The following is a 24,974-nucleotide window of genomic DNA, read 5'->3' as shown; positions in this document are numbered from 1 at the left end:
GGAAGCTTCTTCACTTTAAGCTACAGCTTACATTTAACTGTGGTTTAAATGTGATGTGTAGGGACACGGGTGGCACTGTGGGTTAAACCACAAAGCCTAGGACTTGCCGATCAGAAGGTCGGCGGTTTGAATCCCCGCAATGGGGTGAGCTCCCGTTGCTCAGTCCCTGCTCCTGCCCACCTAGCAGTTCGAAAGCACGTCAAAGTGCAAGTAGATAATTAGGTACCGCTCCGGCGGGAAGGTAAACGGCGTTTCTGTGTGCTGCTCTGGTTCGCCAGAAGTGGCTTAGTAATGCTGGCCACATGACCTGGAAGCTGTACACTGGCTCCCTCGGCCAATAAAGCGAGATGAGCACTGCAACCCCAGAGTCGGTCATGACTGGACCTAATGGTCAGGGGTCCCCTTACTTTAAATGTGATGTGTAAACCTGGCCAGTCTCTGGGTGGAGAAAACAATGTGGTTCCAGTTTATTTTATGCATTCCACCTTTCCAATGGCTTCTCTGTGACACTGTGCAAGCAGAATACTATTCTGCATAGAAAGGCAGGTTATTATTTTTAGCAAAACTTTTCTTGAAGGGTAAAATTCAAAAAATGAAATACATAATAATGCTTCTTTGGAATTTTGGAATTTGAGGCTAAATCCAGTAGCACAATGGTTTTCAAACAAGTTTAACATATAGCCCATGCATTTTATACATATCCTTTACAAAACCAGCCTTGTAGTTTCCAGAAGGTTAACCAACTAGCCAGTTTAGTATGTTTAATCAAAAGCAGTAAAAATTCCTATGGCACCTTAAAACCTAACAAATTTATTATGGACTAAATGCACTCATAGACTAGAGTACATTTCATGAGATATGGCAGTTCCAGGGTTTTTTTCTTCTTCGTTTAATTAAAATTCACATGTCATTAAGAGCATAAAAGTGCTAGATTTCTAAACATGTAATCATCTACTTTAATGTCCTCTAAGATGCTCACCTAAGGCTGCAATCCTATGCATGCTTCCCCAAGAAGAAGCTCTATTGAATGAAATCATTCTGTGTAAATGCCCAAAAGATTGAACTGCATAGTTGCATGAGAATAATCACTGAAATCACAGTTTTTTTGAATAAGTGTGCATACAATTGGGTTATATGATGCATATTTAGAATAAGCTTCCTGAAGTACTGTAGAGGAGAAAGAGAATAACTGCTAACCTCATTTATACACCTACATGTGAACAATCACTCATTGTTCTTCCACAAAAGCAGCTTGTAGTTCTCATATTTGCAAACTTGATTTACCACTTTTTCTTTTTAAACCCTGTTAGGATTCTTTTATTTTATTCCTTTTTTTGTCTCATATTTCACTAAAGTGAGGGAAGTGCTTGCTGAGATATTACACAGCTGTCCTCTCATTTGACCTTCTCAGGCACTGGATATCACCACTGATTACATCTTATAATTATATTCATTGAATCCATCATGAAAATGGCATGGTTTTCTGCTAAGCATCCTATTAAAATGGCCTCACCATCACCCCATTAAAGCTTGTGCTGAACCTCTTATTCTACAGTCCATACAAATAAGTTGGAGACACTTACTTAACTATCACATTTGAAAATATTCCCCTTAAATGGTGGAGTTCTAAAAACTCCAAAGGAGCATTTGCACTGACAGGCCTGCACATTCCATTGGCAAGTGGGGGAACATATCAGTATCAAGCTCAGTTCAGTTTCTCGTTATCCCTGGAAAGCTTTGAACTACCTAATGTATAATATATAACTTCCAGCATAATAAGCATCTTGATGTTTTTCCTTTCACTTCTTTTACTGAGGTTTTTTTTTTCCAAATTGTTGTCCTGGTTGTTTTTTCTTGCTGTTCCTAAAAATATGATTGCTTTGATCACTAATTTATTTTAACACACCTAGACAGACGACATACCAGCTGGAGTTTATTGTGCCTTTTGAAAAAATGCTGTTCACAGTGCTATTGTTAAACACGTGTTTCAACTTTCTATTTGGCTTTACTTTGGGATGAGTTACTTGATTTTTAAATGTAAGCCAGACATAGGGCTTCCATTTGTATAAACTGAAGGCTAGAACTTTGCTTTGTTTGCAAATAGAGAGCAGTCACCACAACCTCCTGTGCCATCACCACCTTTCACATATTGCTGTGTTGGATACAGACTAAAATGCCAGACCAATCAACCTTACACATCCCTCCTTGCAGGCTGTAACAACCCAGGCCTTTGCAAGTGACGTGTGTGCATACGACATACTGGATAGGTGCAGACTGCTGACTAATGAAGGGTTGATGTGACTGCCATAGTATGTTAAAGAGCGAAACAGAACAGTACCAAATGTGGAGGCACTTTGGCAGGTTAGAGTTACGCTAATATTCTTTGGGCATCCCTTATGCATCTTGCTTTTGGTGCACAAAGAGGGCAGGATTGCAACTCAGTTTTGTTTTGTTTTTTAAACTAGTAGGTACCCCTTAACACTCCCTTTCTTGTGTGCAGTATTATTATTATTATTATTATTATTATTATTATTATTATTATTATTATTGATATTTCCTCCAGTACTTGCAGATAAGGTCTATGAAAAGAAAGGGATAATAGAAATTATCTGTATTGGCCTAGAAATTTATTCTCTATATATTTTTATTGTTAGATTGCTTCAGGAGGTTTCATTGATGAAATAAATAGATAAATTTAATTTCTTTTCTTGAAGGATGGATGAAGGAAGTCCATTGTAATTGATTTAAAAAACTGACAAGTGACAACTTACACCGTGCTTAACCACATATTTAGACATTTTTTATTCTGCTGATACCCAATTTGACCACAGTATAAAAATCAACCATATTAATCTGGAACAGTTCAGTTAAGATGAACTGATAAATGATCTGATTTTTTTGTGGACTACATATTTTATTAGCCTATGACTCGGACATGGGCTGATACTTTTAATGGCTTTCAGATTTCAACTCATCAACTTTCATTCCAGAGCTGCTGTACTTTGCCGCAGCTCTGCAAGTGCAGACTGAAAAGGGAAAGGAGAAATGTTGCCAGGTCAGCAAAGTAAAGGTAGAGATGTCATCACTAAAATGTTTTATTTTTGTAGCACAATTTCTTTTCTTGGCTGTTCCGTGACTCGTTGCATTAAGCAGGAAAAACTTTGTTTCAGCTGGCCTTGCTTGCTATATCCAAATCACTGACATAGCCATTCCCACTTTAGTGTGGTATATTAAAACTATCTTCCCCTTCTAAGCAGAGGTTGAATGGTCATCCGCCATGGATGCTTTAGTTGAGATTATTGTAGTGTAGGGGTTTGGACTAGATGACCCTTAGGGTGCCTTCCAACATTGCAATTCTATGATTCTGTGAACAAGCCATCACATTTATTGCAGTATGTTCCCTTTATATTGTTTAGAAAAATATTGATCACACGTAGTAAATATTTACTAAATGAATTGACAAAACTAAGTATAATATTACAGAATGTGGTGGGCGGAAAACATTAACTTCTGTGGTCCTGGTTGGTGGAAGAGGCAATAACATATGTAAACAAGAAGTATATATTTCAAATCCTCTGATGCTTTTGTTGTTACCATTACATTCTAATGGTATAAATAAAGGTAATGGTACCCCTGACCGTTGGGTCCAGTCGCGGAATACTTTTCCACAAAAAACTTGTAGAGGAATTTGCAGCTTTAAATATATTTAACATTGGAGAATGATGGGCATAGTTAAGAATGTGTAAAATTTGTGTCAGTTAATGCTCATTTGAAGTACATACTTTACAGTGCAAACCTAATCATGTCTACTCAGAATTAAGCCCTGATGAATTCACTCTGGCTTACACCCAAGAAAAGTAGGGTTAGGACTGCAGTCTAAGGCCTTGTGCCCCCCCCCCCACCCCAGTACAAATAGCAATTAATCTTAATAAGCACTGCCTGTGTATCAATTTGTGTGTGTTGAAGTCTTGAAGGCAATTAACATTTCTTTACTACCTTTTATTAGTAAAGGACTATAATTGATGGCTAACTATAATTTCCCCCAACAACAAAGAATTTTGGTCTGTAAGGTAGATTTTACCTCCAGATGTGTAGTATGCCATACAAATAGATTTTGAAGAATTCAAATGGTAGAAATAGGTCTATTTAAGTTGAATGTTTTGGTATTCACAATTTTATGATATAGAAAATAGATATCTGTAAAAATGTATCTTATCAATCATTAAATTATCACTTTTTTGTCAAGGGTAAACAGCTTTTGGGCTCTTATCCTATTAGCCTAAGTCTGAAAACTAGTGGATGTGATATTTTAAGAGAACAATTTTTGGCCCAGGGCTGCTTTCTCTTTTGGGCAACTTTCCTGGGGCCACATGCTACCAGTGGGTGGGACCAGAAACAAACATGAGTGGTGGAATGAATGTTGCATTTTACCTTCGTACAACAGACTGCTTTCTAGATATACTCCCACATCCTTCTCTATCAGAATTCAAGGGCACACTCCACATTCATGGATGGTGAGAAACAGGGCTGGTGTGGGATGTGGCGGGGGGGGGGGGAGCGTGTAGCTAAGAAGGAAGTGTGACATGGAGAGAGCCCTGAGGGCATTCTAGAGGCATTCAGTTCCACCAGCTTGAGATTACAGTGGTACCTCTGGTTACATACTTAATTCGTTCCGGAAGTCCGTTTTTAACCTGAAACTGTTCTTAACCTGAAGCACCACTTTAGCTAATGGGGCCTCCCGCTGCTGCCGAGCCGCCGCCGCGTGATTTCTGTTCTCATCCTGAAGCAAAGTTCTTAACCCGAGGTATTATTTCTGGGTTAGTGGAGTCTGTAACCTGAAGCGTATGTAACCCGAGGTACCACTGTACTTGCATATGTTTTAAGACAAAGCATTCTGCATAACCCAGACAGTCAAAACCGCTTATCTTCACGCAAGGCACTCCTATTTTCCACTAGTTTTCCTACTCCAACAGATCTGAGATCTGCACTTTACAAAATGAAAGTTACCTACTGTGATTATTTTTAGTCAGCAGCATTGCATTTTCTGTAATACTATAACTGGGATAGTAACAGAGCAGGGAGAACCAAGAGTTTTGCTTTACTAAGAATGCACCGGGTGGAGGGCTTCTAACAAAACAAGACTCCAATAATTATTTCTTGGAGAAGAGACACTGTACATTGTTTCTAGGTGGAAACCTGATTTTTGTATCTGAGACTCTAATAGGATAGGTCTTGTGCCCTGATATCACTGAACAAATACAAGTGAAATACAGTATTATATTTGTGGTTCTGCTATCCATAGGCTCAAGAACCATCTCAGCCACTGTACATAACAGTTTGCCTCCAGACTTTCCTGAGTGTAAATAAAAGCTGTGGAGCTGTCAGCATAATCTAAGCCAACATATTAAAATTCTGTGCAGCCTTGGGCTTATTATGCAACCTGCAAGCCTAATCTTGTGATGGTGTGTGTTTGCACACACATACATGCAGAAGGTAGATAACAAATGCTGGAGAAGGAAAAAAAATTGTGTGGTTTCTGAAGGTCACAGAATCTTTAATTTGTCTCCCCCCCCCCCCACTTACTCAATTAAAGTATTAGTGGATACATTGAATGATATAACAGAATGTGATATTATATACGTATATGGAATTAGAAGGAGTGAAAGCAGACACAGATTTCTGCCCCTCCAGCTCTGTAAAAGTGAATTGGATGGTATTAAATAAAACCTTTGGCTCATGGCTAATACTAAATATAATTTCTGTCTTAATGAAATTTTCATGTTTTGATTGAATTTCCATTTGAAGTAGTTACAAACATGTATCTGCAAAGCAGGCAAAAGTATTTTAACAAAAATGTGGCTGTCCAAAGGTAATTTGACTCTTTGCTACTCAAGTGGATGAGGTTATTTAGATTTCTTTTGTTTGTTTTTGTTTTTTAAAAAGGCAGATGCATAGAAAATTAACTTTCACAGCCCAGCTCATGGACACAATGACAATTCACACCTACTGTTTGGTACAGATTAAGAAGTTGTTGCAGCTTGATGTGACTGAAACTGAAATTCAGCTTTATCTTGCAAAGTAAAATTGACAACTTGAGTAAAACCTTCCTCCCAGCATGGATCAATTTGTAGCTTTTCCTTCATTTAAGGCCGCAGTATTCTTTCTTCACCACCAAAATGGCAGTTATCATTCTTATAGCGCCTCACAAACAGATTTCAATAAACTCCCGAAATCAGCAAGACATTTAAGTACGTTCTTGGCATCAGTTGAAGGAAGTGGTCTGAACAAAAATAATGAATGTACTTCAAACCTGAATTGGAAGCTAAAAAGAGAGACAGCTTGAAGAGTCCACGAGTTTGCAACAGAAAATTCTTGCTGTTTCTCAGAATTACAGCAAAACTGCAGTTTTGGTTTATGAAATGCTGTGAATGTACTTGCCCTTTTTAAAAAGGCAGATGCTGAGAGCAGCTTTAAACATCTTATCTTGTAAAAACCTATAATTGTGTTAGTGATTGTGGCTGAAAACTAGCTACCTGGCCCACCAAGAATCTCTGATTGCTGGGATGATACCCACAAATTACATCATGTAGGAATAAAATTGCATTGTGGGTAAATCCAAGGAACTGAGGAAGAGGCTGATGGCCCCTGTCACAGAGTGGGCAGAGCAGGCAGAGTCCCAGGGACCATGATCTAAAGGAAAGCACATGTCAGGAGGAGAAGCCAATCTAGAGGGAGATGTAATGGTTCTCTCCTATTCTAATGGAGGAAGTGAAACTACATTTATTTCTGTTAGAGAATGAGTGAAATATCCTATGCTAGTCATCTCTGGAGTGTCAAAAGGGGCTGGGGAGTTGTGGTCCAACAACTACTGGAAGGTCCCAGGTTAGCCAGCCCTGAACTATTAGCAATGGGTGAGAAAATCTAGCTAGTGAAAGTAAGTGAAGAGACTATCTGGGTCACCAGTTAAAAATCTGGATCAGTAAGGCTGTAATCCTATACCCCCTTTGTTGGAAATAAGCTCCACTTAACTCAATGCTGCTTACTTCTCTAAAGGCACAGGTTCAACTATAAATCATCTAATTTGTATCTCTAATTCCAGGCTTCTGTGACTTTTTGGGACTAATTATGGATTCTCTCAGATTTCATGGTGGTCTACTCATATGAGCAGTGAACTCACTCAAGAGTCCGCATCTTTCCATTTAATTTATCTGAAACACTGACATGTCAATCTTCTTTTAAAAAAATAATAATCCCAGGGTGGCTCACATAAACTGATAAAACAGCAATAAATGCAGTGAAACTTGTTATTTAAGAAAACCCCAACACTTCAGGAACCAGCAGAGCACAGCAAAGTGAATAAAAAACAGCAGAATCAATAAAACCTAATTAATTAAAACAAGCCAAAGTAACATGTTTGTATGCCTAGACAACCTTCTCCTAATGCTTGGAGGGCATCAAATTTGGCATTCCACCCAAGCTGAGAGAAAGGGGAAAACTTGGGAGAATGGCTTCTGACGATGAATACAACCTGATAAGGAACAGGTGATCTTCCTGTTCCAGCATACTGGAAATGTAACAAGTAAAAACAGGGCACTGTACAAATGAAATACTCTGCAGGAAAATGTGCATCTGTTCTCAATACTTACCAAGACATAATTTAACTCCCAAAAAACCTTTATTTGAAGACTGGTAGTATATACCGTATTTTTCGCTCTATAGGACACACTTTTCCCCCTCCAAAATTGAAGGGGAAATGTGTGTGCGTCCTGTGGAGCGAATGCAGGCTCCTTGGCTTCAGGGCTGATTTACTTAAGAATGGATAAGTTTGATCTTCTTACAGTCCATGGGACTCTCAAGAGTCTCCTCCAGCACCATAATGCAAAAGCATCAATTCTTCGGTGATCAGACTTCTTTATGGTCCAGCTCTCACTTCCATACATCACTACTGGGAAAACCATAGCTTTAACTATACAGACCTTTGTTGGCAAGGTGATGTCTCTGCTTTTTAAGATGCTGTCTAGGTTTGTCATTGCTTTTCTCCCAAGAAGCAGACGTCTTTTAATTTCGTGACGGCTGTCACCATCTGCAGTGATCATGGAACCCAAGAAAGTAAAATCTCTCACTGCCTCCATTTCTTCCCCTTCTATTTGCCAGGAGATGATGGGTCCAGTGGCCATGATCTTCATTTTTTTGATGTTGAGCTTCAGACCATATTTTGCACTCTCCTCTTTCACCCTCATTAAAAGGTTCTTTAATTCCTCCTCACTTTCTGCCATCAAGGTTGTGTCATCTGCATATATCAGGTTAATATTTCTTCCGGCAATCTTAATTCCGGTTTGGGATTAATCCAGTCCAGCTTTTTGCATGATGAATTCTGCATATAAGTTAAATAAACAGAGAGACAATATACAGACTTGTCGTACTCCTTTCCCAATTTTGAACCAATCAGTTGTTCCATATCCAGTTCTAACTGTAGCTTCTTGTCCCACATAGAGATTTCTCAGCAGACAGATGAGGTGATCAGGCACTCCCATTTCTTTAAGAACTTGCCATAGAATTTAGTCCAAAGTAAATAGACATAGAATTGGAGCCTTAGGCACATTTGGACTCCAACCAATCATAGATAGCTCTTAAAGTTTGTCCCCAAGTTGGTTTTATAATTAAAATGTTTAATTAAATGGCAAATGAAAGTACTGTAAAATACTGCAAAATATCCAGAAAGAAAATATCACTAATTAAGCTGCAATTCTTTACCCATTTACCTTGCGGTAAAACCTGTTTGGCATGATGGGACTTCCTTCAGATTTTCACAGTAAGCTTGAGCTATGAATCCTGTTGTGTTTTCTAGGAAAGTGTGCACCTAGGTAGATGGAGAGAGAGCAGTAGATCAAAGGATACTCTAAGAAGCAGTGATCACAATGATACAATTATTTTGTTAGTATATGTTACTCATAATGTCACTTCACTAAATAACCCATTTAGTCTTACATCTCTAGAGACTTCAACGGAACAAAACAGGTCAAAATTCCTATGTACCATCAGAGGTATCAAAAATGACAAATCCTGTTGTCATTTTTAGCCATTTAAAATGTGGAATGACACAAATATACACACTTTCTCCTTGACATATTGCCCTATACAGTCCATTGGGTTTTAATATTTTCCAGGATCCTGATATATATATGGCAAGGGATACATAAACTCCATCAACACACAGATGAAGTCCTGCAACTCTACTCTGTTATCTGCTAGAGGTGAAGCCAAATACAACACAAATATCAGGTTCACACTTGACTAAGGAATAGAGCAAGGCAGATGAGTTATTGGGGTATTGTGACATCTCATAATAAATGATTTCAACCCTTTTAGAAAACACTATATAAATAGGGAATTTTTCCATTGGTCCCAAATGAGCTGTGCCTATTATTTTACATGAATTTACTTTACAGTATTTTGTTTATTGCTTCCCTTAACTGCCACTCGTCATCCCCACTCAAATCTATTTCCTCTGGAGCAGAGCAGCAATTTTGTCATCTTAGGGTAGTTTTGTCATTGTTCATTTCATGTTTTTGTAGGTAGGACAAGCCAAGAGATTTTATAGATTTGTGTCAACCAGCCAAAAGCATATAATATATATATATTTCTGTTCTGAAATTGTAAAGCTAGTCAGACGTTTTCTCTCTTTTCTTTTCATGTGTGTTTTTTCCCCATTTGTTATTCAGCTGATAACATTTTGATGTGGAGATCAAAGAGTTAATACGCTTTTGAATTGTGGAATGACTCAGATTTCCCCTTCAGTGTTTTTTTTTTTTTTTAAAGGGTGCTGTGTGGGTGTAAGGTAGGAAAAAAGCACCAGGAGAATGGATACACTAATTGGGGTTTTCACCTGCTGTGAGTCTAATTGAATACAATGCTTTATTTGTTACTGAAGGAGAAAGAAGATTATGCAAAGTGTCAGAATTTCAGACTAGTTTTTATACTCCTAGTACTTGGTAACAATGCATGGGAAAAGAAGACAGAATGTGCCAAAGGACAGCTTCAATTTACTATTAAGGTGGACTGGGAATTGAAAGCTCTTATTGAAGCTGACTGCTGCTCACATTCTCAGCAGCAGTTACTTCAGAATGCTTTGTCTCAGGTTTCATTACTTCTGAGGCAATCTGATTCTCCTTATTTCTGTGGGATTAGGAAGAAATATGTAAACATAATTAAAAATAGATTTCTAGATCTTTTAGTTATTTTAGTATTTTGTGTGTAAATACATAGTAAAGTGGAGCAGTGGTCGATATTTCTCCTTAAGCTAGTAATAGAAATGGAAATGAATGAGCAAATATAGTGTTATAAAGATTACTGAAAGGAGGAGAGGGCATCATTCAAATTCATCCCTGAGCTCAAGCAAAATATTGCAGACATTCTGGTAAAACATGTAACCCAGTTTCACTTTTCCCTTCAACTTTCACACAAGAAAGAAGAACTATGGGAATGCTAGTTAGCATATTGTTATGATCCCACACGTCATCCTAAATTCCCAGAATGATTTAAAATACATTAAAATTTAAAATTACAAAAAAATACAATCACGAAAGGAGGATAGGTCCTGAATAATACTTCTCAGATGTTAAAAGCCATGGTAAAGAGGTACAATTCAGCATTTGTGAAAACTGTATAATAAAGTCGCTGGATATACCTCAATGGGTTTGGGACTTCCACAACTTAGGGACTCGCATAGAAAACATGCTGGCCATTACTCCCCCAGATTTCTGAGGGCAGCAAAACTAGCAAGAGGGTCTCCTCTGCCAATCTTAACACTTGAGAGTGTCTGTAAGGAAGTTGGTGGTCTTTCAGATATTTGGGGCCTGAGCCATTTACATAACAAGTGTCTGGTGTGATGGCTTCCAAAGACCCTACTTTATTTGTGGTGAACTCTGATTTCTTTGTTTCCTTATGGGAAGACCACAAATACACAATCCTGTATATAGAAGTTTATTAATGTTTAGTGTTTTATTATGTTTTATATATGTTGGAAGCTGCCCAGAGTGGCTGGGGCAACCCAGAAAGATGTGTGGGGTATAATTAGCAAAATTATCATTGTGGAATGGGATGTCCCTATTTTCATTGGATAAATGTTGGAGAGTATGCAGATAATCTGAGCTTGATCGTGTTACTTTCATAAGATACATGGCCTTAGACTTTGATGGAGCTGTTGGGGAGGTTTTTCCTTAGCAGTAGCCATTATTAATGTCTTCTAGGTGCCTTCACCCAAAGCTGCCTTTAGTTGCCCATAGAGACAATGGAGAGACCAGGGGGCAGCATTATCAAGTCTTGATAGATTTCTATAGATTTAATTAATTTAAATATTTGCATTCTGCCCTTCTACCCAGCACTGATCTACAGGTTGACTTACAGAAATGTTAAAAGTATAGAAAATAATGAAAGTTTATAAAAAACCAATACACAGAATTTAAAAAGAATCTATTGCTGGCAAATAATTCAGGAAAAATAAACATGTTTAACAACATCAACACTTCACAGTTTATATAGCCCCTCAGGAAAAGTATCATAGCCTTATGCTGTAAAGTCATTAAACTCTCTAGAGGTTCCCATAATCTCAGTGCCACTGTGAAACAGGCCCTGTCTTGCATGGCATCATATGTAATGCCAGATGGGGAGTGTGGCGGGTAAAGCCATCGATACTGCTCTTCAGTGTAGAAAATATTGAGCTAGATGGTCCCCTTGGTATAAGGCAGTTTCCTATGCTCCTAGTGATTTGATTCCTTGATTACAAGTGTCTATTTTTAAGTCCTTTGTGGAAACTAATTTATTGTTTCATAAAATTTATACACCGTTTGGTTATTAAAAAAGACTCTCAATGTTGTTTGCTAAGCATGAAGTCTGCTGTTTCAATATGGTGGCCTTTGAACTGATTCCACCCCACCCAATATACATAGAGGTTCTGCTGCATATGTTGTATTTATTTGCAAGCATTCACACTCTCTTCTATGAAATGAAATGTTTTGTGTATATACAAGAACTTTCCACTTGTGAAGAGTTCTCCTGGTCATAGAAGAGATCAGGATAGCATCTGCAGAATAGAGATCAGGATTTAAATAGTGTACATGTGAATCTGTGCTGCTATACCATGGGTTGGCAAACTAAGGCCCAGGGGCCGGATCTGGCCCAATTGCTTTCTCAATCTGGCTCGTGGACAGTCTAGGAATCAGCATGTTTTTACATGAGTAGAATGTGTCCTTTTATTTAAAATGCATCTCTGGGTTATTTGTGGGGCCTGCCTGGTGTTTTTGCATGAGTAGAATATGTGCTTTTATTTCAAATGCACCTCTGGGTTATTTGTGGGGCATAGTAATTAATTCATTTCTCCTCCCCTAAAAATATAGTCCGGTCCCCCACAAGGTCTGAGGGACAGTGGACCGGCCCCCTGCTGAAAAAGTTTCCTGACCCCTGTGCCAGACCATTGCTCCTCTTCTGATGATATTATGAGTTTGGGAGAGTGACAAACTCTCCATAATATCTAGATTCAATAAAGAGCTAAAATTCCTGAAGTTAGCAAAGTTTGGTTAATTAAAACTAAGCCAAGCCTTGTTGCATTCAGTTTAGGATCACAAGCTCAGGCAGCTTCACATAACTAGCTTAGGGTGAGCCAAGTTGTTAACGTAACAAAAGGTGTTGATGGTCCATCTAAGACAGGGGTATGCAACCTAAGGCCCGGGGACCAGATGCGGCCCAATCGCCTTCTCAATCCTGCCCGTGGACGGTCCGGGAATCAGCGTGTTTTTACATGAGTAGAATGTGTCCTTTTATTTAAAATGCATCTCTGGATTATTTGTGGGGCATAGGAATCCGTTCATAATTTTTTTCAAATTATAGTCCAGCCCGGCACATGGTCTGAGGGACAGTGGACCAGCCCATGGCTGAGAAAGGTTGCTGGCCCCTGATCTAAGAGGAATCCTTGGGCCTGGGCACACAGTGGTTGCTAAGGTGGTTGTATGTGTGTGAGTGAGAGAGAAGTGACAAGAAAAGTGTGTCTTTAGCAAGGTGTGCTGAGAAGAACCATTTTGGCAAGGTGGCTGAAGGGAGGCTGGGAAAGTTGCCTTGAATTCCAGTGCTGCACTGCTGTGGTGAACAAGCTCCTCTTGAGATGACCATGCTGTAAGATCTGTATTCCCTCTATGTAGACTAAAGTGGTGAATATGTGAATAAATCATTTTTCTTAAAGCTACGACAGGCTCCGCCATGTCTTCAGTTCTCCAAAGTAGCAAAGACTTTGATTGAGGGCAAGGACCCCTGGAATACTGTGCCTGGCTCAGCAGGAATTGGGGTGGCCTGTAACAATATGTAGCAATAGGCTGCTGTTGCTGCCTGCGTGAGTGTTGGGAGGACCGCTCCCTTTCCTGCTAACTCCATCTGGCCTAGGGGGCGGAGCCTGCACTCATCGCCACAGCTTGAGGGCCTCCATCAAGGCCTCTGGGACACTGCTGCTGTTGCTGCCTCCTTGAGTGTTGGGAGGACCGCTACCTCTCCTGCCAATTCCATCTGGCGTAGGGGGCGGGGCCTGCACTCACCACTACAGTTTAGAGGCCTGAGCAGCTACCTGCAGCAAGTGACAAAATGGTTTTAAATGTTTTAACTGCTTTTAATTTGCTGCACCTTAAATGGTGGTGGTGGTTTTTTATAATGTTTTATAATTTTATTTCTGCTTGCGGTTGGTTAAGTATTTAGTTAGGGTGGGGAATAGTTTAATTTTAGCACTATTGTTTTTTGCTGTGCTTCTATTTTTATTATTCTGTTAAGTTATTATATAGTTTGTATTTTGCCTTTTAAGGGGAAGGGTCAGGGCTGCCTGGGAGTGGGCCTCGGCCAATAGAATGGCTGGGGCAGGTTCCACAGGAGGGAATGTATTGGGACACCCAATCTCAGTGATCACAGGCCAGAGGAGGAGTTACGCTAAGACCAGACCATGTCATTACCAAGGAGGCAGGTTTAGTCGTTGTTTGAGGACTATCCCTGCGTCCAGGTCTGGTCCTGACTGGAAGGATACTGGAATCAGCAAGGGAAACCCACATGACCTGAAAGTGTTGCTGTGCAATGCCAGGTCAATGATGAATAAAACCACTGCCATCCACGACCTGATTGTGGATGGAGGATTTGACCTGGCATGTGTGACAGAGACCTGGTTGGATGAGGCAGATGGGCCTGTCCTTGCCGCTGCTTGCCCACCAGGTTTCTCTTACGCACAGCAACCCAGGTCATGTGGGCGGGGAGGGGGGGTTGCAGTGATTTTTAGGAAGTCATTAGTCTGCACCAGGCGTCCTATTGGGAAGACCCAGTTCTCTGAGTGCATGTTCTGGAAGTTGGGCAATAGGGGCAGTACAGGATTCCTATTGGTGTACTGACCTCCCCACTGCACCAAGGATTCCTTGCCCGAGCTGCTTCAGGTCGTGGCGGATATGCTCCTGGAGACACCTAGCTTGGTTGTCCTAGGGGATTTTAACATCCATACCGACACGACCTTACAAGGGGCCGCTCGGGACTTCGTGGAAAGCATGGTCTCCATGGGGCTGTCCCTGAATAAGTTTGGCCCAACTCATAGCCACGGACATGCCTTAGACTTGGTGTTTACCTCTACGGATGTTGGTGATCTGACATTAACTAAAAGCGAAACAAAAGAAGTGCCATGGTCAGATCACTTCCTAGTGCAATTGGACTTCTCCGCGACCCTTCCCCTCTGCAGGGAGGAGGGACCGATTTGGATGGTCGGCCCCCGCCACTTAATGGATCCAATTGGCTTCCAGAGAGTGGTAGGGGATGTTTTATCCCAAGTTGATGGCCTTTCAGCTGATTCCCTGGTGGCCCGCTGGAATGCGGAGTTAACCAGGGCTATTGATTGTCTGGCTCCGAAGCGCCCTCTCTGATTGCATGGAGTCCAGACAGCCCCTTGGTTTTCCCCGGAGCTGAGGGTGATGAAACAATTGTTGAGACGGCTAGAGCGCCGGTGGCGGAAAACTCATTCTGAATCAGACCGGACACAGGCTAGAGCTCAACATCAAGCCTACCAAGTGGCAATGGCGACGGCGAAGAGGGCCTTCTTCACCGCCTCCATTGCATCTGCAGAAAACAGCAGCAGGAGACTTTTTCAGGTGGTTCGCAATATATCGGAACCACCTGCACCACCGGGGCCTGGTAGGGACCCCAAGATCTCCTGCAATGCTTTTGCAAAGTGTTTTGCAGATAAAGTCGCTCAGATTCAGAAGGAGGTAGACTCCACCGTGGGAGCAGGGCCAGGGTGGGAGAGTGCTAGAGTTCTGTCTAGTCCTGTTACATGGGATCAATTCCAATCTGTTACCTCCGAGGATGTGGACAGGCTGCTTTGACAAGTGAAACCGACCATCTGTTTCCTTGATCCTTGCCCATCCTGGCTGTTAAAAGCGAGCCGAGAAGGGCTGGGCGATGGGCTCTGCGGGGTGGTGAATGCTTCCCTCTGTGAGGGAGCCTTCCCAGACCCGCTGAAAGAGGCGGTCATTAAACCGCTTCTTAAAAAAGCATCTTTAGACCCAGCCAATTTGGCCAACTATCGCCCAGTCTCAAATTTACCATTCTTGGGCAAGGTGATTGAGCGGGTGGTTGCCAAACAACTCCAAGCACGCCTGGAGGATGCGGACCATTTGGATCCCTTCCAATGGGGATTCAGGCCTCACCATGGGACTGAAACTGCCTTGGTCGCGCTGGTTGATGATCTCCGGCGGGCTAGGGACAAAGGTGAGAGCTGTTTCCTAGTCCTGCTGGATCTCTCAGCGGCCTTTGACACCATCGACCATAAAATCCTTCTGGACCGTCTAGAGGGGCTGGGAGCTGGGGGCACTGTTATACGGTGGTTCCACTCCTTTCTCCTGGGCCGTGTCCAGAAAGTGGTGGTGGGGGATGAGTGTTCAGACCCCTGGGCTCTCACTTGTGGGGTGCCTCAGGGTTCCGTCCTCTCCCCCATGCTTTTTAATATCTATATGAAGCCGCTGGGAGAGATCATCAGGGGGTTTGGGCTGGGTGTTCATCAGTATGCAGTTGACACCCAGCACTACCTCTCCTTTAAATCAGAACCAGTGAAGGCCGTGAAGGTCCTGTGTGAGTGCCTGGAGGCTGTTGGAGGATGGATGGCGGCTAACAGATTGAGGTTGAATCCTGACAAGACAGAAGTACTGTTTTTGGGGGACAGGGGGCAGGCGGGTGTGGGGGATTCCCTGGTCCTGAATGGGGTAACTGTGCCCCTGAAGGACCAGGTGCGCAGCCTGGGAGTCATTTTGGACTCACAGCTGTCCATGGAGGCACAGGTTAATTCTGTGTCTAGGGCAGCTGTCTACCAGCTCCACCTGGTACGCAGGCTAAGACCCTACCTGCCCGCGGACTGTCTTGCCAGAGTGGTACATGCTCTAGTTATCTCCCGCTTGGACTACTGCAACGCGCTCTACGTGGGGCTACCTTTGAAGGTGACCCGGAAACTGCAATCAATCCAGAATGAGGCAGCTAGACTGGTGACTGGGAGTGGCCGCCGGGACCACATAACACCAGTACGTTTCCGAGCACAATTCAAAGTGTTGGTGCTGACCTTTAAAGCCCTAAACGGCCTCGGTCCTGTATAACTGAAGGAGCGTCTCCACCCCCATCGTTCAGCCCGGACACTGAGATCCAGTGCCGAGGGCCTTCTGGCAGTTCCCTCATTGCGAGAAGTAAGGTTACAGGGAACCAGGCAGAGGGCCTTCTCGGTAGTGGCGCCTGCCCTGTGGAATGCCCTCCCAGCAGATGTCAAAGCAATAAACAACTATTTTACTTTTAAAAGACAACTGAAGGCAGCCCTCTTTAGGGAAGTTTTTAATGTTTGATGCTGTACTGTTTTTAATATTTAGTTGGAAGCCGCCCAGAGTGGCTGGGGGAACCCAGCCAGATGGGTGGGGTATAAATAAATTATTATTATTATTATTATTATTATTATTATTATTATTATTATTACTATTACTATTATTACTATTATTACTATTATTACTATTATTATTATTATAGCAGCACGGTCTTTCTTTAGTGCTAACTAAAATACAGTATAAAGACTGATTTGGTGATTATTATTTTTTAATGAATCAAAAAAAGACCTTGCAACATGTATGGTTAAATGGAAACACTGCTAAATAACAGTTTATCATGACTGATTTGGGATTCTAGATATATGTTGGAGCAATCCAATTTCAAATATGGAAATAAAAGCTGAACAGTATTTAGCTATTCTCCACACTTAGACTCAGACTGATGCACATTTAGACTCAGACTGCTCAAGATGTTGACCATAGCTCTCTTTCAGATTGGTGATTCACTGGAGTAGACAGTTGTGAATAGATCCATACAACCTTTCCCTGCCACAGTGAGGTTACTTTTTAACCTAAGCTCATATCTGCACCTGCAGGTTTGTACTGCTCTAATTCTTATCAAACTTATGCAGTTTGCACGGTGGCACACACACACCCTACTTTCGCCTACACTGAATGCAGGGTGTAAATCATTATTTCAACACAGGTGAGAGCACTCAGGATACAGTATTGTCATGCACTGCATCTTTCCCACACCTTTCCTATTAGGCTGAGCTCAACTATATAGAGTAGACAGCTGTCTGGAATGAGGCAAGGGGCATCTGCCAGGAAAAAAGCAGCATGCAAGTCTAGGCTCTTGGACGGTTTCTACCTTGGTCAACTCACTGCCCTGAATGTGTCCCAGAATTGTCTCTAATGTTGGAGAGAGTTTGGGTATAATACTCTCATTTCCATAGAAATGTCCTTGTTCTGTCTGTGTGAACAGCACAGAGTGAGTGGCATGCTACTGTATGTTGGCTTTCTCTTAGTGAGAGTTGGTACCCAGCAGATCCATACTCATCCAGAAGGTTTATTATCACAGAAGAATTCAAAGGCACACAAACCCTTTCCTTAGAGGTCACAGTGGGTATCCTTTTGGACCATACCAAGCATGCATTATCTGTCATGCCTGGGAGATATTGCCAATCTATTCCCATTACATGCTCAACTGGCCTCCAAAGATTATCAATTCAGAGCAATTTAAGCATTCATGTTACTCATACTTTACATGAAAGTACTTTTTCTCCTTATCACCGTTGCAGCAATATAAGCTAAAATTCTTATAAACCATGCACACCCCAAAGCCACAAAGTCTTGTGGCATCTGAAAGACTTAACAGGGTGAAACTAAGTAATGCAACAAAGTTAATGTATATGTTATACAGTTTACCTTTATGTTGAAATGGCAATAAAAATGTGTGTTTTTCGTGGGGCGGGGGAGACTGTGGCATAAACTTTCATGGACTGCAGTCCTTTTGCATTCCTAAAAATTAACCTAATGAAAACATGGAGGATTCAAGAGGACCATGTGTACTCTCGTTTCGCTTTTCTTGCATTTTAAAGATTGCGTGGGGGAAGGATAGAAAGAGAAATGGCTTTGAGTAGGTGGGGAGCGCGGTATGACTTATTGAAGTTGTGTTACAGATGCAGAATAAAGAGTTTATATCTGAAGTAGTTGGACATTTTACATCCGGAACAGCGCGTCGTTTTAAAAACGTCTCCTTCCATACCCACATTTCCCCTGTGTTCCGCTGTTGCCCTCTCCAATCTTTTAACCGAAGAACGCAAGGTCAGAAAAGGCTGGCGCTTAAAGCGTAATAATGAAATCAGACCTCAGTGAATTAATTCTTTGTGCCTACGAGTTTCCCCTTTTTTCCCTCCTTTCTCTGTCATCTCCTACGTTTCAGGAGGAGCCACCCCAGCCCCCTTGCTCCAGTGCTCGCTTCTGTTCCATGAGATCATTTGCGCTTCGGTCCTTTCGCCTCGTCCTGGCATTCTTCGGAGGCACGCCGGATGGCATCTTTTGGTTCTACCTTAAATAAACCCCTCCGCTTCCCATGCAAACGGTGCCATTTCTTTGGAGTTCTCCGCTTGTTGTTTGCAGGTTTAATAGGTGGAGCCGAGGCAGCGAGAGCTCCGCCCTGTCTAGCCCTGCAGCCTTCCCTCCCACTTCGCTTCTCTTACGCCCTTAGCACGAGAATGCTACTCTCACCGCAGTGCTATTTGCTGCTTCGCGCCGGGCTGGCTTAGTTTTGCGTGAGGTTACAAACACAAGACACACAAACAAACACACACACACACACAGAGTCTAGGAATCTTCTCCATCGTCCTTTCCTTTTCCCTCCCTCTTTGGAATCTCTGATCAGTTCACGGCGATGAGGGAGCAACTCAAAAGGTAAGTTTAATTATTATTCAAACCCGTCCTTTTTTCCTATTCTTTTTCAATGAAAACCTCGCACTTGTCGAGGCTTGTGTGCTGCTGGCAAGCCAGGGTAGTTAAAGGCAAATTAAACTTCTGAAGACGTCTTTGCATTGGGAATTTACAGCTTGAGCGTCCTCCCTGCCAGCTGTTTTCTCTTGTTCTCAGTGCAGGTGCTTGTAGCTGGCTGGAGCATGCCAGAGTTTAACCCTTTCTCCCACGGCTGTAGACTTTGAAGATGAAAGATTTCTTCTCCCCGGTGCGGAGGCGGTTGGGTGGGGGTTTTGTTTTTAATTCGTGAGAGAGAGAGAGAGAGAGAGAGAGTACGTACACACACAGAGAGAGAGGGGGGGGGGCCTGGGAATTATCCTGACATCAAAGTAATTTTCCCCGGCGCGCAGCCCAGTTTCTCTCTACATTTCTGTCGTTCAGGGGTTTAAAAGCCCTCGATTTTGTAGCCTGGCACTTTCTAAAGTACCTTTTAATCAGGATGCATTCTGTGACTGCCTTAAAAAAAAAGAGGAAGGAGAGAGAAGTCATATTATTTACCATTATGTGTGTAAGGACCCCGCAGAAGAAAGCTCACCAGACTTTTCATTCACCGAGTTAAAAGGTCAAATATCTGCTTGATTTCTTCTGGGAATTCGAACTGACGTTTAATTCAGTGCATTCCTTTTTCTCTCTCTCTCTTTAATGCGCCTTCCGTGTCTTGGTGAATGTGGTCTAGTTGGAACATGCTGGCTGTGTAGGTATGAATGAAAGAATACATGTAAGCAGCAGCTAAGCAGGAAGTCGGGATAAAGAAAGGGAGAGAGACTCAAATGTGTACGGGGAGGGCCCTTGGGGAGAAACTGTTTGTTTGCATCATTAATAGAAAACTTTAAAGGCAAAACAAAGCACTGAGTATTGCATTTTGGTGATTCCCCCTCCCCCATCATTGTGGTTGATACCTGCATCATTGTAAAATTTACGAGTAGAAAAAATATACAGCATTATATCTGGTATATCATATTGCTAAATAAGTCAATTGTTCTCTACGTTAACTTGAATATATATATATATATATATATATATATATATATATATATATATTCCTAAATGTTGGGGTTAGAAAATAAGAAGTGTGTGTGTGTGTGTGTGTGTGTGAGAGAGAGAGAGAGAGAGAGAGAGAGAGAGAGAGAGAGAGATTTGTATTTGCTGTGAACAGAAATGAGAAATTTTATATGGTGTACCTTTGTAGGAAATTAGTATAGGATCTTAGAAAGAGCATCTAAGTATAGGATCTTAGAAAAACACTCCCTTGTTATAGTAATGCTATATTCCACCTTGCCTCTTAAAATAAGAACTACTGAGGTGTTGCTTGTACCCTATTAATACCAGAGGAAATATAGTTCCCTAAAAGATATTCGGTCCATTATCACTAAGGAATTGCAGTCATCATTGTTTGATCCAGAATTCGACAAGACCCTGCAGTGAAATTGCTTTGGCAGAAGTGGAGAGGATAAGCTTTGAAAAGCAAATAGATCAGTGGACAAGTAACAGCTGGAGGGGTTGGCTCACCAAGCTTTAAAAACTGTCAGTGTGCACACAATAAAATCCTGCACATCAAAAGAGACAGAAAAATAATTACCATACTGTATTTAGCAATTGACATTTACTCCCTTCTGCTCCTACTTGATATTAATGCAAAAACTTTTTAATTTGTGCATCATCTTGGAATTCTGAAAATGCCAGCCAAAGCCAATAAAACAACAAACGGCCAACTTTTTCTCAAAAACACACTCATCCGAGGATTATAGATTAAGACAAACAGTAATCCTTCGCAAACCACAAGAGGCTGCTACTTTCTGCATCACTATTCTATTATTTTCACCCTGATTAGTTTCCCTTCAGGAAATTGGGAGAAGATGGGAGGAGGGATATTTGCAGCTCTAAATAACAGCTTTTACAGGCAGGTTACATTTTAATTGGCCCATAATTTACTCTGCTCTAGAATGAGTGACAATTTGATTTATATTAGTATTTCTTTGAAGTGTTAGCTTTAGTTAGCAAAACCAAAACCAAATCTGAGTCTATATATTTTATATCCATCTATCTATTTAAATGTACACATACCGCTGGTCCATTAAATCTGTGATAATCTCAGGCACTACTGGAAAACAGGAAAACAAAAAAAAAGACAAAAGGCTGTTTCAGTTCTGCAGTCTGGTGATTTATTATTTTTTAATTTCTGATTATTAGTAAGTAGGTGTTTGGGGTTCCCTGTTGCCACCTGACAGCATTTTGTTATTCTTCACACATACGCATCTAGTTCATACTGCATTTTCCAAATCGCAGTGGGAGGGGGATGGAACTTGCTCTAATGCTGTTGCAAATTAAGAATAATATAATGTGATGAATGAATATGCAATTCCATGCTCAATTTTTTTACCTACAACAGCTTTTTAACAAGTGCACATGCTAGAATCCAAAGAGCATATGGTAAAATATTTAAATATAAAATACACATTTTAGAAATACATTCAAGAATACAATGAAAAATGTTTAATATATTTATATTCCTATGAAAGAAGTTCTAATGGTGGACAGAGCAAACCTAATTGGGAATGATGGGGGAGGGGGGATTGAGGTGGCAGAAAGTCTTTCACTTCTACAGCCCTTCACATTTGTGCCTGCCAGGACAGAAGTCGGGGCAGTACAGTGGTACCTCGGGTTACAGACACTTCAGGTTACAGACGCTTCAGGTTACAGACTCCGCTAACCCAGAAATAGTACCTCTGGTTAAGAACTTTGCTTTAGCATGAGAACAGAAATTGTGCGGCGGCAGCGGGCAGCCCCATTAGCTAAAGTGGTACCTCAGGTTAAGAACAGACCTCCAGAACGAATTAAATTCTTAACCCGAGGTACCACTGTATTTGTTTCGTCTTGCCCTAACTATTTTCTCTTCATTGTACCAGGTAACATGTCTGATCCTGGGATTTGGGAGGAATTGAGAGGCTGTGAAATCAGATTCAAGATTGCCTTTGCCCTGCCTTCACCCACCTCTGGAACACCTTGTTTTGTTGGTGGAGATGCTGCTGGAGGGATTTTGCATGTGCATAGCAGGGGCCTCCCCAGCAGACATCCTGGCCCTGGTGGCAGGGAGGCACCACTACCCAGTCCTAATCCCTTCCAGCCAGCATGTCCAAGGGTTAGGTTTATTCTGTTAGGCTGTTTTAATCATTTCCGCTGCTGAAGTGTTTTCAGAACAAGTTGTAATAAAGGATGCAGAAGATAGAAAACTAAAACTGGAGACTTTAGAACATGGGTAGGCAGACTAAGGCCTGGGGGCTGGATCCGGCCCAATCACCTTCTAAATCCGGCCCATGGACGGTCCAGGAATCAGCGTGTTTTTACATGAGTAGAATGTGTCCTTTTATTTAAAATGCATCTCTGGGTTATTTGTGGGGCATAGGAATTCGTTCATTTCCCCCCCAAAAATGGGAGAAATTGTTTACTAACACAGTCTTCACCTAAATCGTCCTGCATAATACCTTTGTTAATCTTGTGCTGTAATGTTCCTTTTTTCTTTTTTTTTGTTTATGTTTATAGAAGTTTAACTCAATTTCCATTAGTAATGAAACCAGAATGGGGGTTCCAGAGGATGTTCCAGGTGGCACTGGCTGTGTTCAACACATGATGCAAATGCCATGGGTGCAAATGTCTCATGCACAGTCAGCTGTTGTCAATGTCTTTATTTATTATATTTAATATATATACCACCATCTGATGATCATGGGGCAGATCAGAGAGGTCTTACCATAAAGAGATTTATTTTAAATCGTTGACTCTTAATGCATATATTTAAATTATTTGATTGTAATTCATTACATGCCATATTTAGAGATAAGGTAGTTTAGGACTTCATTTTTTAGGTCACAGTGAACATCTGATGGACATTAATGTTTTTCGTTATTTGGAATAGGCAGTATTTGCAGATGATACTGAGCTGGCTTGTTGAGGCTCGTCCTGTGTGAACTAATTTTCACCCCAGCCCTCTGCAAGGATAGAATGACCAAACTGTGGGCATTTCAGTCGCTGATGGGCGAGCTTGGGTGCAAAGAGGGCTTTCCTTTCTGTGCTCTCTTTTTAACATGTCATCCACATCATGGTATTGGACTTACACATTCTGAACCAGCAACAGCACAGGAGAGAGAGCTTATTTCACCCGTCAGTGAAAATAGCATTCATTGCTTCATGCTATCTCCTTTGGGCTTCATGGCTCATCCCAAAAGCTGTAAGAGCATAGGATGCCAGGTCAGTACTAAGACCATTAGCCCATCTAGATCAGTATTGTCTAAGCTGCTGTTCAGGGTGTCAGACAAAAGTCTTCCCCAGTTCCTTCTTGGGGATATTGTGAGTTTGAACCCGGAGCCTTCTACATGTAAACCACATGCTGTACCACTCAGCTGTGGTAAAGTGAGGCCAGAATGTGCAAGTATGTTCTTGCACTCCAGTTCCTGTTTAGCTCAATAGCTGGGCTTGGAAATTGGATTAGAGAGGAAAGCATGACCAGTGTGCACCTCAGAATTCACTTTCTGGACTTTGCTTGAGACATGATGGCTTCCTTGTGTATAAACCTGGACACCTTTGGAAAGAACGGAGGGATATGAATTTAATACAAATAAGTAATTCTCTGCACAAAGAATTCCTTTAGGAACAGAAACAGCATGGGTCCTTCAGCAGATGGAGCACACTGGTTTGGGAAGGGAAAGATGATGCTTTCTTTCTTTCTTTCTTTCTTTCTTTCTTTCTTTCTTTCTTTCCAATAATGTAAACCACCCTGTGATCCTTGGATGAAGAGTGATATGGAAATCTAATTTTAAAAAAAGAAATGAATAATGAAATGAATAATGATTATTTAAAGTATAAGGGCTCCAAAATATAAAAATCAGATTAGCTAACCTGTTAGAGTAATTAAATGCCAAAGTGATGTCCTGAAAGTATTTGAAAATAGGCCCTCTAATTACGTATAGTTTTGCTCCAAACAAAATACTAAATATGTGTTCCTCTGAACTTAAAATTCAATAAACACATCTTGAGATTGTTAACACTAGAGCAGCCCAATCACTATAACATGGGGAGGATTTCATAACGTCTGTTTCAGGAGATGAATACATAATATTCAACTACCCCAGTGTATCCCATAGCCAGACAGATAAGGATAACCCACACATGAGGCAGAGGGAAGCAGGCTAGATGGTTTGTCTCCCTGTCTAATAGGTTTCTTAGTCCATTTGCTTCCAGGGGAAGGGCCTTAGCTAAGTGCTGGAGAAACTCCTTAGTAGGCAGAAAGTCCAGGTTCAATGCCCTGACATCTCCAGGTGGTTACAGGAGAGAACCCCATCCGAAACCCTGCAGAGTTGCTGCCAATCAGTATGGACAGCACTGAGCTAAATGGGCAACACTGTTGTTTATCTCTTTCCATGGATGCTTCCTAAGTCCTTCACATCTTTTTACAATGCTGATGCAAAATAAAGCAGGAAATGTAGTGGGAAGGATCCATTGCACTTGTAGTACTGCACATTCCTTCTTTTACGATATTCCACCATTTGAGCACAGGGAAGCATTTTTGTCCGAATTTTTAGCTTTCTGTTATACAAACTTGCATGC

At 41.4% G+C, this 24,974-nt stretch overlaps 1 protein-coding gene across 12 annotated transcripts in view; it reads left to right on the top strand.

Annotated features, from left to right (window-relative positions):
* Positions 1-24,974, top strand: part of DMD (dystrophin) — a 1,036,503-nt gene that overhangs the window by 926,311 nt on the left and 85,218 nt on the right. The window contains exon 1 of one of the 12 annotated variants that reach the window (XM_081197763.1): positions 19,082-19,298. The exons of the other annotated variants lie outside the window; for them this stretch is intronic. Coding sequence (XP_081053889.1) covers positions 19,279-19,298 — 20 coding nt within the window. The 5' untranslated portion in view covers positions 19,082-19,278. Of the gene's footprint in view, positions 1-19,081; positions 19,299-24,974 lie in introns of those variants that run through there. 12 annotated transcript variants of the gene reach the window in all.

This window comes from Podarcis bocagei (genome assembly GCF_964188305.1).
Source record: "Podarcis bocagei genome assembly, chromosome: 6".
Lineage (NCBI taxonomy): Eukaryota > Metazoa > Chordata > Lepidosauria > Squamata > Lacertidae > Podarcis > Podarcis bocagei.
This window is presented reverse-complemented; position numbering and strand designations above follow the sequence as displayed.